Here is a 12,891-nt window from a genome sequence, read left to right as displayed (position 1 = left end):
TTCAGTCCAGATCCGTTACGTGTCACATTGTGGTTGTTGTCCCACAGAGCTTGGGGGACGTTGAGGCGGTCTGGTGGCTCGTAGGGATGCATGGGGGTAGGGGGCTGGGTTGATACCCCGCAGTAGATCGAGCGTGGTGATTGGTGAAGTGCTGAGTGCCGGGCTGTGAGTGACCGTAGTATGTGACCTGTCCCAGGTGGAGGAGCGATCTAAGCTGAACCGACAGAGCTCGCCAGCACTGCAGCACAAAGTGTCCAACCGCATCTCCGACCCCTCCCTCCCTCCCCGCTCCGAGTCCTTCAGCAGCGGGGGCATGCAGCCCGCCCGCACCCCACCCATCCACCGCTCCGTCGAACCACAGGTGTGTGTGTGAGTGTGCACATGTGAAACGGTGGGTGTGTTTCCCGCGGACCAGTGTTTCCAAACAAATAATAAACAAACTTCCTTGCTCCTTGTGCCTTATAATTATAAAAGTTCTTGCCTTCATATTAGTCAGTCTCTTTCTCTCTTTGTCCTGACAAATCTCCATTCACACCTTTTTCATGAATCTCCTGAAACTCCAACTTCCTTCCTCTGCTCTGTTCTCTATGCCTTCTTTCCTCTTTTCGGTTTCTGTCGCCATCTTTACCTTCTTCTCCCAAACTGACTGGCTCTCTCTCCACCTCTGCTGTTCTCCTCCATCACTCCTGCCTCAACATTTTCCTCATTTCCTTTCTCTAAACCTCTCAACACCACTGAACACGGCTCCATCCCACTTCCTCTCCTTTAATCCTCCGTATCTCTATCTGTGCCATGCTCGATCTACCTGACTCCCTCCCTTCACGTGACCATCTTCTCTCTCCCTCTCCATCCCTCAGATGGCTCACCTGGTTCCAGTGAAGACCCACTCCAGCTCCATGTCCGGCTCTCAGTCTCTGCAGGAACAGACGGGTTCGGTTCTGAGCGAGGGCGTCAGCGTGGGGTCCCCCAGGCCCGAGATGCCCCGGCAGAACTCGGACCCCACCTCCGACACCCCGGGACCACAGCTGCGCATCGCCGGCAGGGACGAACGCGATCGGGAACGAGACAGAGACCGGGATCGAGAGCGGGACAGGACTGCGTGGCTGAGAGAGGAGGACATGCCGCCAAAGGTCAGAGAGTCAAAGTCAGAAAAAAGCAAATACATTGTTTATTTTATTCAGTCAAACTAGCCGTTACAAATACATCAAAGAAAACAACAAATATTTTAAAATCAATTACAATCGATCAAATCAAAAGTAAGATTAACATTTTTATGTCTTTAAAAAACATCTTGCTGGCGAAAATATGAAATCGTTAATACATAAACAAGCCTCGTCGCGCACGTCAAGCTAATCACATTCCAGTGCTGATTCGATTACGTGTAGTTTTACCTCATTTGTTCGGGTTTTGAAATCAACTGAGGCTGTGATGTGTAATTCTGCACACAATGTTATCCTCTCCAGTCCCGCGAGGTAAATGAAGGGATGTTGAAATTACAGCGAGAGGAGTCGGCTTTGCAGGGATTTAATCAGCTTGTGCAGAATTTGAAAAATGCTGCCGGGATTAAAGCTGTCGACTCGGAAACACAAACACGATGGTGAAATGCTTCATTTTCCACCCCGTGATTTTAATTCTGATTAGACATTGTTGGCATTCTCCACCGGGGCAGGTGTATCACTCACAAGCCAGTGAACGTTATGATATCACATTTGGAAAACGTCATTGATCCGAGGTCTGAACTCATTACGAGGGGATTAAACTTTTGTCTGTGTGTGTCTGTGTGTGTTTGTGTGTGTTCAGGTCCCCCAGAGAACCACTTCCATCTCCCCAGCCCTGGTCAGGAAGAACTCCCCGAACGGAGGAGTGGGTCTGGGCCCTCGCACAGGTTCTCAGCTCATACGGGCCAGGTGAAGACACGCACACCTCTGAAGTCTAAACTAAACATCTGAAGACACATTTATAGCATCAATCATCCATTAAGACAACGCTTTTTCTTAATAAATCCCTTGCAAATGTCTTGTATATCTCAAAACGCTATATAATGCAATTTTAAAAAGTGCTAGATTTGCAAAGACTGCTATAAAATGTTTAATATTTAAATAAAAAAGGGAAAACACTGATCTCATTCTAAAACTGGTGATAAAGAAGCAACTGTTTGCAGTAAATCTGTCAAACTGCTTTAATGCTGTTTTTTTTTTTTTACACCATAAAAGTTGTAGTTTATTCACCTTTTGTATTTTCTTTCTTTAATAAATCCCCTGAAACTTTATTATAGATATTAATACACTATATATACTACAGTTTATCGAAAAGCATTCAGGACTAGAAAGGCGTTTGGAGAAAGTAAAGAAAATGAAAAGAAATTCATGCATCTGCACATTTATTTGGATCTACTCCACAAAATGTCATCATTTTTGTATAAAAAAGACAAAAAAGCAGCAATGAAAAGATAACAGAGGAGGTAAATCTTGCATTTCTACAATGTATATATCTGTATGTTTTATATAAATAGGTATATAATTGTAGAAGAACTGAGAAATGAGTGAAACTGATATTTTCTTCCTGTTGCAGTAACCCAGACCTGCGGCGCTCTGAGCTCTCTCTGGACGCCATGCTGCAAAGAACCTCCTCCAACTCGTCGTCTTCCTCCTCCCCTTCATCTCAGGGAGGCTCAGCCGAGAGGAGAGGTGCAAACACGCACTCTCATGAACTCTGAAACCCACAAAAACACACACATGCACACACCCAAACTGGCAAATTCACCTTCACCCTTGCTTGCGATCAACTTAAAAAGAAAACCAGTGTGTGTACGAGAAACACACAAACGCCCACGTTCTCTGACACGGCGTCGGTGTGTTTCAGAGGCTATCAGCGGGACTTTGTCAGTCGCAGTTCTGCTCTGATCAACCTGTCTGATATGCCCTGTTGCTCTCCACCTCCAGAGAGACAGGGGAGAGGAAATGAGGGAGGGAGATAGAGGGAGGCGTGGAGCGGTGTGTCAAACACCAGGCCAGAGAGATTTCTAAGATATGCATGGATCTGCCTCTGACAAACACGTGGTATAAAGACAGGTAGAGGTGGGGTAGGATGTTTGTTGCGTGTTTGCAAAAGCGTTGGCCATAAATATGCCCGAAATGTAAAAGATGAGAAAGATAGAACATGGTAAAAACACAAAATCGCCTAAATTTGCAGTGTGATTTCAACATTTTTTTTTTTTTTTAATGAAATAATAATATAGGACACATTTAGACTGAAACCTTTCAGACAGATAAACGCTTGAACCCTTTTTAAACTAATCTTTTTAAATCACCGCTCACATTTGCTGATTATGACGACGCTTGTTTTCTAGGTCAAATGTATAATTGCTGTCTTGTTGTCAGGTCAAACCAAGCAGGAAGGATCCCCTCCAGGAGCCAATCAGGAGGCGAAGTCCAAACAGGAGGAGGGCCGCGAATCAGCCAGACCCAGCAGACCTGCAGTGAGTCACACAGCAGACACACACACACAGTCACAGACACACACACACACACACACACACACACACACACACACACAGTCAAATCAAAGCAATCTCCTCTCCGGGAATCTTCTACAGGTCTCTCTTCCCCTTTTTCCTGCTATTCATCTGGTTCTGTCTTGCTTTCTCTCCTCCTCTGCATCTCTCTCTCTCTTTCTCCTCTCGTTCTTCAGAGCTATAAGAAAGCCATAGATGAGGTTAGTGACACTTGAGTCCCCCTTTTTCTTTTTAATCCCGGTTCTTCCCCTTTTGGCCTCCATCTTCAGAGACCCTCTTTTTTACCCTGGCATGGCGGAGATGCTTTCACAGAACAATGACTGAGTTTGTTTCCTTTCAACTTGGAAAAAGTCAGGGGGTGTAATTGGCGGCAGCGGTGCATGTGTGCTTCTACACACATACCTGAGTGAGAGTGTATGTGGACGCGTGCTTATGCGGGTATATCCATGCATGTGGCGTGCGTGCGTGCGTGCGTGCGTGCGTGCGTGCGTGTGTGTGTGTGTGTAACCTGTCCTGCCAAGCACCTGAACACTTTCTAAATCTCTTCTCCTGTTTTTCTGTTGTCACGGTTACTGGTCAGGAGGAGCTGGTAAGCCCACCGTGTATGACGGCCCCCCCCACCCCACCCCACCCCACCCCCCCGTCTGCATGATTTGGTCTGATCCATTGGGCCGGGTTGAATGGGGAGGGAGTTAGTTGGAATGGGAATGCTGGGTGGAGGGGGTGCGGAATGACGCCGCACTCCAGTAGAGCTTCTTACGACCTGTAATACTTGCTTGTGATGTGGCGAGGGAATAAAAGTGCTCGTCTGTGATCACTCCGCATTTCACCAAATATTTAGTGTCGCTAAGCCCCCGAAAAATAAAGTGGTCTCAGATAAGCACTCTTGTTCCAGGAAAAGCTATTTTTACAGGCCGGGATGTTTTTGTGTGACGACGGATCAGTTGTCCTTTTTGTCATGATGCTGATGCTGTGTCCAACTCTTTGCCCTCCTCTGCTTCCCCCCCCGCTATTGAATGTCAATCGGCCTCTTGGTTTCTGATGATGCAGAATTGAACGACTCTCGTGTCTCCTCTCCTCTTCTGTCTTTATAGGACCTGAGTGCATTGGCAAAGGAGCTCAGAGAGCTGAGGGTGGAGGAGGGCAGCAGACCTCCAGTCAAGGTACTGATTGAGGATGTTTTTAATTTCAGAAACTACAACGTAATATATCTCTATCAAATTATTCCCTGAAATATCGTCATCAAACTCCTACGACGAAGAAATGTAACTGAGGCCTGATATTTTACTATTTAACCATAATCTTTATTGTAAATATCCATATATACAGTGAAAAAAAAAGAGAATACATTTTTTGAACTGTGATTAAGAAATTAAACATTTATTTTTACTTGAAATGTAAAAATAAGAGCACACTTTTTTTAAATCAATGTTCTTCATCTGTAAAATAAAAGATTTCATCATCAGCAAACATAAACGGAGATGTCTGGGAAAAGCTCATTTTGACTGATTTGCATTGGGCAGCCAAAATCTGTAATGTTTAAAAAACAACCCACTATTATAAACTACTCTACTCTTGGTTTATTTTAGCTTTACAGATCTCTGACCAGCCGTATCTAAAGAAGTGCCTTTTGAACTTTTGCATAATGATGGTAAATCTTAAAGGGGAATCCCAGTATTTTTCTACCTGTTTGCTGGTTTGCAGTACTGGTGCTACATAATATGCATTTGGACATCCAACTGTAGATTGATAATATCTTGAAATCCGCTGCATAAATATATAAATCGCATTTTGTGTGTGCGGCCGTGTGTGTCTACGATGCAAAAGGAACCCACTGGTGAGAATTAGCTCCATATCACTACTAGTGGTCACAAACTCTGCCGGGTGCCTTTAATCTGAATGATTCCACTGTCAAAGCGTGGAGATTTTTGAAAATGTGTCCAAATGAGTCTGGGATTTCATTTAACTCCAACCCTGATAAATACGGTCTTATCACAGAGCGGTTTCCCAGAGCGTTTCTGAGCTGTTCTCTTCATCACACGTTCCTTTCTACCTGTTCCTCTGATGAAGGTGACGGACTACTCGTCTTCGAGTGATGATTCAGACAGCAGCGATGACGACGGGCAGACAGTGGGGCATGATGGGACAGTGGCTGTTAGCGACATCCCCCGCATCATGTGAGTCGTTTTTCTCTATGATATCTATGTGTTTTGGAATATGCCACCATGCCACTAGCTTGTCAGTACAGTTTATAACATAATTGCTTTTGCAAATGATCTGATCTTTGTCTATTTTCTGCGTGTGTGGTTTTGTGTGTGTGTGTGTGTGTGTGTGTGTGTGTGTGTGTGTGTGTGTGCGTGTGTGTGTGTGTGTGTGCGTGTGTGTGTCCTGCAGGCCACCGGTGCAGAGTAGTGGTGAGTCGTATGGAGGGCTGACAGAGGACTCTCTGGGAGATGCCTATAATAGCTCCAAGGACGGCACTCTAGTGATGAGAGAGGTGATGATATGTGCACACACACACACACACACACACACACACACACACACACACACAGTCACACACACATACAAAAGCCACATGGACTTGAATGAATCAAACAAAATGTCTTAATTTCTACTCACGTCCTCACTTTCCTGTACAAATATATCTAATAAACAAATATATACATAATCTAAATGTAATATATTTTGATAGAATACTTCCTGGTTTCATCTTTTATCCCCCCCCACTCTGTTCTCTCTCTCTCTCAGGCCGAGGAGAGGAGACGAGGCGGCCACACTGAGAGCAACGGGTTTGGGAATCACAGTAACCATGGTAACCTGCCTGACCTTGTCCAGCAGAGCAACTCTCCGTCAGCCACGCCCACCTCCGCCCTGCAGGAGCTGAGCGACATGGCCGAGGTGAAACAGCAACACACACACATTCACACCCTTTCCTGGCTGCAGACCAATGAATGAAACCCATGTTCAAAAATATCTACCAATTCAAATTAAATACAACATTTGAAAGGAAAATGTCTAATGTTGACTATTATCAAAATGTTTTTATTTACAGTTTGGTGTGGGCGGGTCCAAAGCCTCTTTTACCCCATTCGTCGATCCTCGTGTCTATCAAACATCCCCAAGCGACAATGACGATGAGAACTCAGCGACAGGTACAGAAAACCGACGGAAGCTTTGGTCACGTAGTTCATTAGCATCTGTTTTATAATATCACACATTTCTTCATCGCTTCTCCCCTCTTTCTCCTTCTCCTGTGGTGCCGCAGCCATGTTTGAAAACGAGCTGATGAGGCAGGAGCAGGCTCGACTAAACGAAGCCAGAAAGATCTCCGTGGTCAACGTCAACCCCACAAATATCAGGCCGCACAGCGACACGCCTGAGATCCGCAAATACAAGAAGCGCTTCAACTCTGAGATCCTGTGTGCTGCGCTCTGGGGTGAGAGGCTGCATCTTCTCTCCTCCCCACCACAGAACAATATCACCACCTCTGTTTGTGTGTGTGTGTGTGTGTGTGTGTGTGTGCCTCTAACTCTACTATGTACTGTGTGTGTGTAGGTGTGAACCTGCTGGTGGGGACAGAGAATGGTCTGATGCTGCTTGACCGCAGCGGGCAGGGCAAAGTCTATAACCTCATCACCAGACGGCGCTTCCTGCAGATGGATGTGTTGGAAGGGCTCAACGTGCTGGTCACCATATCTGGTAGGTCGGACACACACTTACACACACAGACGCCCTCAAGTTTCTTCCCTTAGATGCACGGATGGTCAAAGGTCAAGGTCACTGTGCCTTGTGAACATGGGATCTCAAGAAAGCCTTGAGGGAATTTCCTCAAATTTGGCGCAAATATTCATTTAGACTCACCGATGAACTGATTAGATTTGAGTGGTCAAAACATGTTTTGGGCCTTTTGGACGGGATATCTCAAGTCTGCCTTTTCGGGAATTTCTTCAAATTTTGACCTGTTGTCACTTGGACATAACGATTAACTGAAAGATCTCAGTGGTCAAAGGTCACAGTGGCCTAATATGAATCTGGAAACAAAGATTGATGCAGAATGGAACTGCACTGGTTGGGGGAGGCATACAACTGCAGTGCGGCATTTCTAGCTTTAATAGATTTATTCTATTTAACCCCAACAATGTAAAACATACATATACTTAAAGATAGGCAGAAGGGGAAGAAGCACTACCCTCACATTGTTTTTCTTTTTTGAACCTCCTGTTTACCACGTAAATCGTAAAAATCGAATTCCTCGGTAATCTGCCTTTGTGTGTGCTGTTTACGGCTGAATAGGTTTCTTATGTACTTTACTTTTGTTTTTTGTCACTTCATTCCAGTGAATTTGATCTCGTCTCTCTCGTTCTCCTCCCGTCCCTCCTCTCTCAGGGAAAAAGAATAAGTTGCGTGTCTACTACTTGTCCTGGCTGAGGAACCGAATATTACACAACGACCCTGAGGTAGAAAAGAAGCAGGGTTGGATTACAGTCGGCGAGCTGGAGGGCTGTGTGCATTATAAAGTTGGTACGTATTTGTGTATCTCTGTGCGTGTGTGCGTGTGTGCGTGCGTGCGTGCGTGCGTGTGCGTGTGTGTTGGCAGACTGATTCTTGTAAGTGAGTAATGTTCTGCAGTTGTGTCTGTGACATAAACACACAAAAACGTATTATATAGGTAAAATATTATCCCACAAACTGTTTTTAAAGCATCAGGTTATCACCTTTAATAAATAAAATTAGATGTTCATGACCCTTTTCTCCATTGAAACAAACATTAAAATGAATCCTAGTGAACTCAGCATGTATACATGTCTTTTATATTTGCAGTAAAATATGAGAGGATAAAGTTCCTGGTGATCGCTCTGAAGAACTCAGTGGAAATCTACGCCTGGGCTCCCAAACCCTACCACAAGTTCATGGCCTTCAAGGTATGAAAGTGATCACTTGCTTCTCACCAGCTCCTAAACTCCTTCATCCGCCTCCAACCTCAGGTAACGGATACACCTCTTGTTTCTCAGTCATTCACCGAGCTGCAGCACCGTCCCCAGCTTGTTGACCTGACGGTGGAGGAAGGCCAGAGGTTAAAGGTCATCTATGGCTCCAGCGTGGGCTTCCATGTCATCGACGTGGACTCGGGCAACCCGTACGACATCTACATCCCCTCACATGTAAGTGCGGAGCTGCGTGTTCGTACGTTTCTACGTGTGCGTCTGTAAATCTTCAATAAACGTGTTTCCTGAAATCAACATATTCAGTTTTTTAACATTTCCCCCCCCGTGTCAGCTTGAATTTAGTTAATATTGTGGTCGTGACTCATGGAGGTGAGATGGACCATCAGTACCTCGGTTTGCGTGCTGAATGAATCAGTTTTTGGTTCATGCGTGCAGATTAGTGATTTTTTTCCATGGTGGCGTCACTAATCGCATGCTTTTACTCCAATTAGTTCAAATGCCAAAGTCCTGATGATTTTATGGCCAAATTTCAGTAAATCTAAACCACCTAATGCAAAGACGAGGACACGCACATGTGCCAGCCGTCCGTGTGGACACACCATGGAGCTTGTATTGACATTTTTCATGACCTCTGAGGTGATGGACTTCCTGCTTCGACCTTTCATCCATGCTTCCTCTCTCTCTCCTTTCGTGACTTCTCTCCTCCAGTGTGCCAAACGAACGAAGGTGACGTCCTGCCCTCCACCTCGTAGACTAGATCACTAGATCCTTAGTAAAACATCGTAGAAGATGCAGAGAAGCACTGTGTCCGTGTCCAGTACAGTTCATTAGTGTAGACACTAATGGATAACCTCGCTAAAAATCGGTTGGTGTGAAAAGAATTCATCTTAACCACAGACAAAAGATGGGTTTGCTGCCAGGAGAGGTTTCAGTGATATTTATGTATTTAAACCTTCTTCTGAATCTCAGCAACCAATCAAAACACAGTATAAGTTACGTTACCTTGTCATATTTAATATAATGTGTCCAGTCAGCTACTTTATTAAAGGAGACATATTGTGCCTTTTCAGTTTTTCTTTCCTCTAATGTGTTTTAAGTTTTTTGTGCATGTACAAGTTCTAAAAAGATAAAAACAAGACAGCTTCTCTCCCCTGCAGAAAAGACTGAAGCTCGTGAAACACCTCGTCAGTAGTCGTGTCGATACTTGTGCATCATTCTGATCTGTCACATCATGATTCCTCACATTTGCATAATGTAAGGCTGGCAGCTCGTCCGGCACCCCCCCCCCCCCTAACAAAGTCAGTCAAAAGCTGTGTATCACTTAAGGGGCCGCATCCTTCAGAGGCTGCATCTTAAGACCGATTGTGTCACAGTGGCACGTTAAGACCATTTTGAAGGCTCCAGTCAAATGCGTCCTTCCATCCTCGAGAAACAGAGGCTCCAGCAGGCGGATCCCTCCCAGCCCGAGATATCCCAGGATTCCTTGCACTTTTCAAAGAGTTAATGGCATCGGCAAGCGACGAGACGTCCAGTGCTTAAGTATCTGGCTTCAGCTAAATCGAACAGCTAATGGTACACGTGTTAAAACACAAAGGGGCATTAAAACTTCGTCATCATGTCCAACTGCAGCGGGAAGCAGGAAGGGGGGGACGCCAATCACAGAAATTCCCCTGTAGAACGGACAGACTTATTTCTGTCCCGCCACGTCCTCTGAAGGATGCAGCCCCGTCAAATGAAGACGCAGCTACAGCCTGCGCCGAGGCCGCCATCACAACAGAGCGCCAATCAGAGCAGACTGGACTTAAAGAGACGGGGACTAAAACCAAGTGTTTCAGACAGAGGCTGAAAAGAGGAGCTGAGGACAATGATGTGTTTTCTGAACATTAGAGCCTGTAAAGTTTTCCAAGTAATAACACGAATCAAAATTATGAAACTGAATATGAGCAGAATATGTCTCCTTTAATGTGGTCAGACGAAGAAGTACGTAAATGCCATTTCAAAGCTTCTTGTGGCCAAAGATGACTTTTTTTTCACAACCGTGTCACTCATCTGTTGTACTTATATGATCCTTGTCGTGCTCCATTCCTAACGTTGCTCTGCTGGCACAGAGATTCAGGTTTGTGTCAGGGCTACACTTTGAGATAAACTGCACAGAATCCATCACTGTCTATATTGTGTTATCCTTCCCTCCTCCTCTGTTCATTATTGTCGTAGAAAAAGTGCCATCATTTGTCTTTTTGCTTATTTTACGAATCCAAAGTTTGGACTTTTCGTTGCACTAATGCTCCTGATATTTGGCAAACTGCACAGCGTCGCTCTTTAGAGGATTAACGCGAAAATTAAATTCCTTTGCCGTGTTGAAACATGTTGAACTATCACACGGATGCAGAGGGTGTTAATGTTTAACAGATTTAATAAATTCCTAGTAACATCTGGGCATGTGTGTATCTGTACTAGATCCAGAGCCAGGTGACGCCCCACGCCATCGTGGTGCTGCCCAAAACGGATGGAATGGAGATGCTGCTGTGTTACGAGGACGAGGGCGTGTACGTCAACACCTACGGTCGCATCACCAAGGACGTGGTGCTTCAGTGGGGAGAGATGCCTACCTCTGTTGGTACGTCCCCCCCCCTGTGTAATTAACTGTGTGGGGGGTTTAAATGAGTGCAATGATAGGCCTGTACTGATTCCAGCGTCTGTGTGTATGCAAAGTGTTTTGAGGTATCTTAAGAACTGAGGCTCAGAAGGAAACGCCTCCAGAGCTGCTTTGCAGGGGGAGTGAGGGTAAAAGTTCGGGGAAGGAAAACATGGGTCTACATAAACATTAGTAAATATAGAAGGAAACGTGAAGGAAACCCAGGAAGAGACGGTTTGCATGAGATGTGGATGAGCACTGGATCAACAGTAAATAACCACTTGTACTTTATCGTCCTCGTGTGGCTGCCAGGGGTATTACACTTCTACAATTACCTCTATACTATCCCTGGTGCTTCCCGATGTTCGTGTGGATAGATCGGGCTGTTTTTGCATGAAGATTTGATTTTTGAAAAAGCAATGACAATTACCTCATTGTGAAATACAACATTGCATGATTGTAAAACTTATATCTAATTTCTTTCCAACAAGATCAACTAATTATTCCCTTTATTATTCCCAAATTCCAGTTGTTGCCAAGTAATCATGCTGAAAAACAAGCAAACGAACAGACAAGGACAAAGTTATTAACCATTAGCAAAAAAGTAATAATTTTGGTTTGAATTATTTTGTCACTGACGCCTTGTGTCTCCTCCTCTCCAGCCTATATCCATTCTAATCAGATCATGGGCTGGGGGGAGAAAGCCATAGAGATCCGCTCCGTGGAGACGGGTCACCTGGATGGAGTCTTTATGCACAAGAGAGCCCAGAGACTCAAGTTCCTCTGTGAGCGGAATGACAAGGTAAGACATCGAGGACAATGAGGAAAACTGGGACATACGTGAGCTGCTCTGGTTTTGACTTGCGCCCTCTAGTTAAGTCGATTTCATCACTGCTTCTGTGATATCGTGCACAGTTTGGTAAAATACAAGCGGATCTAAATGTGGTCACATGTTCACACAGAAAAATGCATTTAAACAAAATGAAAAACACTTAAAAATATATGAAGAACAAAAGCTGCCAATACCACACTTACATGTATGAAAGAAATACCCTTTATTAAAAGTAATAAAATAAAAGGAAATCACATAGAGTGTATTATTAATTGCTTGTTGTGATTAATATTATTCCAGGAAATAACATCAGATAATTATGTTTTGTAATATCCTCTTCGTCCCCAGGTGTTCTTTGCATCGGTGCGTTCGGGAGGCAGCAGCCAAGTCTTCTTCATGACCCTCAACAGAAGCTCCATGATGAACTGGTGATGGCTCCTCCCACATTCCGCTCTGCCTCGCTCTCCCATTGGCCAGCCCGACGACCCAACCCCCGGCCCCACGGCACGTCTCGCAAAACGAACCCGACCGCCCGCGTGGCCACGAGTGAACTCTTTTAACACTGGAGAGACTGAAAAAGGTTTAGCTAACGGAAGAAAAGAAAAAAACAACAGCTATCGTAGAGAAAAACCAACAAAGACATTGTTCTAAATGAAGAGACGTGTCACCCTAGATATTGTCGGGGTCGTACAGAAGCCATCTTTCCTCAGCTGACTGGCAAACTGGTGCCACTGACTTTCCAAATATTCTCTCTGTTCCCCTCTTGCTGTGTCCGTCTGTCTGTGACTCTCCCCCCTCTTTTGTCCGTCTCTTCTCCGCAAGAGGACGAGTGCATTCAGCGACTGTAGAAAACACTTTAAACCCGTCTCCCTCTGTCGCTCGTCCTCCACCTTTCCCTCTTCTGCTCCTTCCTGTTAGATCGAGTCATCACTTTTTTCCAGCCCTTTGACACGTCAATTTC

The 12,891-nt window shown here is 45.0% G+C and overlaps 1 protein-coding gene across 20 annotated transcripts in view; it reads left to right on the top strand.

The window, feature by feature from the left end:
- The window catches only part of tnika (TRAF2 and NCK interacting kinase a), a 57,715-nt gene extending 45,161 nt beyond the window's left edge, over positions 1–12,554 (top strand). For 4 of the 20 annotated variants that reach the window (XM_034577132.1, XM_034577126.1, XM_034577135.1 and 1 more), the window contains 21 exons: positions 197–361; positions 858–1,130; positions 1,801–1,907; positions 2,572–2,687; positions 3,381–3,478; positions 3,691–3,714; positions 4,095–4,103; positions 4,609–4,677; positions 5,585–5,691; positions 5,909–6,011; positions 6,266–6,415; positions 6,570–6,669; positions 6,783–6,953; positions 7,073–7,216; positions 7,904–8,038; positions 8,339–8,439; positions 8,530–8,679; positions 9,172–9,189; positions 10,921–11,080; positions 11,761–11,900; positions 12,279–12,554. In XM_034577132.1, the coding sequence (XP_034433023.1) occupies positions 197–361; positions 858–1,130; positions 1,801–1,907; positions 2,572–2,687; positions 3,381–3,478; positions 3,691–3,714; positions 4,095–4,103; positions 4,609–4,677; positions 5,585–5,691; positions 5,909–6,011; positions 6,266–6,415; positions 6,570–6,669; positions 6,783–6,953; positions 7,073–7,216; positions 7,904–8,038; positions 8,339–8,439; positions 8,530–8,679; positions 9,172–9,189; positions 10,921–11,080; positions 11,761–11,900; positions 12,279–12,362 (2,424 nt within the window). In that variant the 3' untranslated portion in view covers positions 12,363–12,554. The remainder of the gene's footprint in view (positions 1–196; positions 362–857; positions 1,131–1,800; positions 1,908–2,571; positions 2,688–3,380; positions 3,479–3,690; positions 3,715–4,094; positions 4,104–4,608; positions 4,678–5,584; positions 5,692–5,908; positions 6,012–6,265; positions 6,416–6,569; positions 6,670–6,782; positions 6,954–7,072; positions 7,217–7,903; positions 8,039–8,338; positions 8,440–8,529; positions 8,680–9,171; positions 9,190–10,920; positions 11,081–11,760; positions 11,901–12,278) is intronic. The other 16 variants (XM_034577131.1, XM_034577141.1, XM_034577142.1 and 13 more) reach the window with 9 other exon arrangements.
- Positions 12,555–12,891: the final 337 nt, after the last annotated feature.

This window comes from Hippoglossus hippoglossus, chromosome 22 (genome assembly GCF_009819705.1).
Source record: "Hippoglossus hippoglossus isolate fHipHip1 chromosome 22, fHipHip1.pri, whole genome shotgun sequence".
Classification (NCBI taxonomy): Eukaryota; Metazoa; Chordata; class Actinopteri; order Pleuronectiformes; family Pleuronectidae; genus Hippoglossus; species Hippoglossus hippoglossus.
Note: the sequence above shows the minus strand (reverse complement) of the source record. Positions and strands in the feature narration are given on the sequence as shown.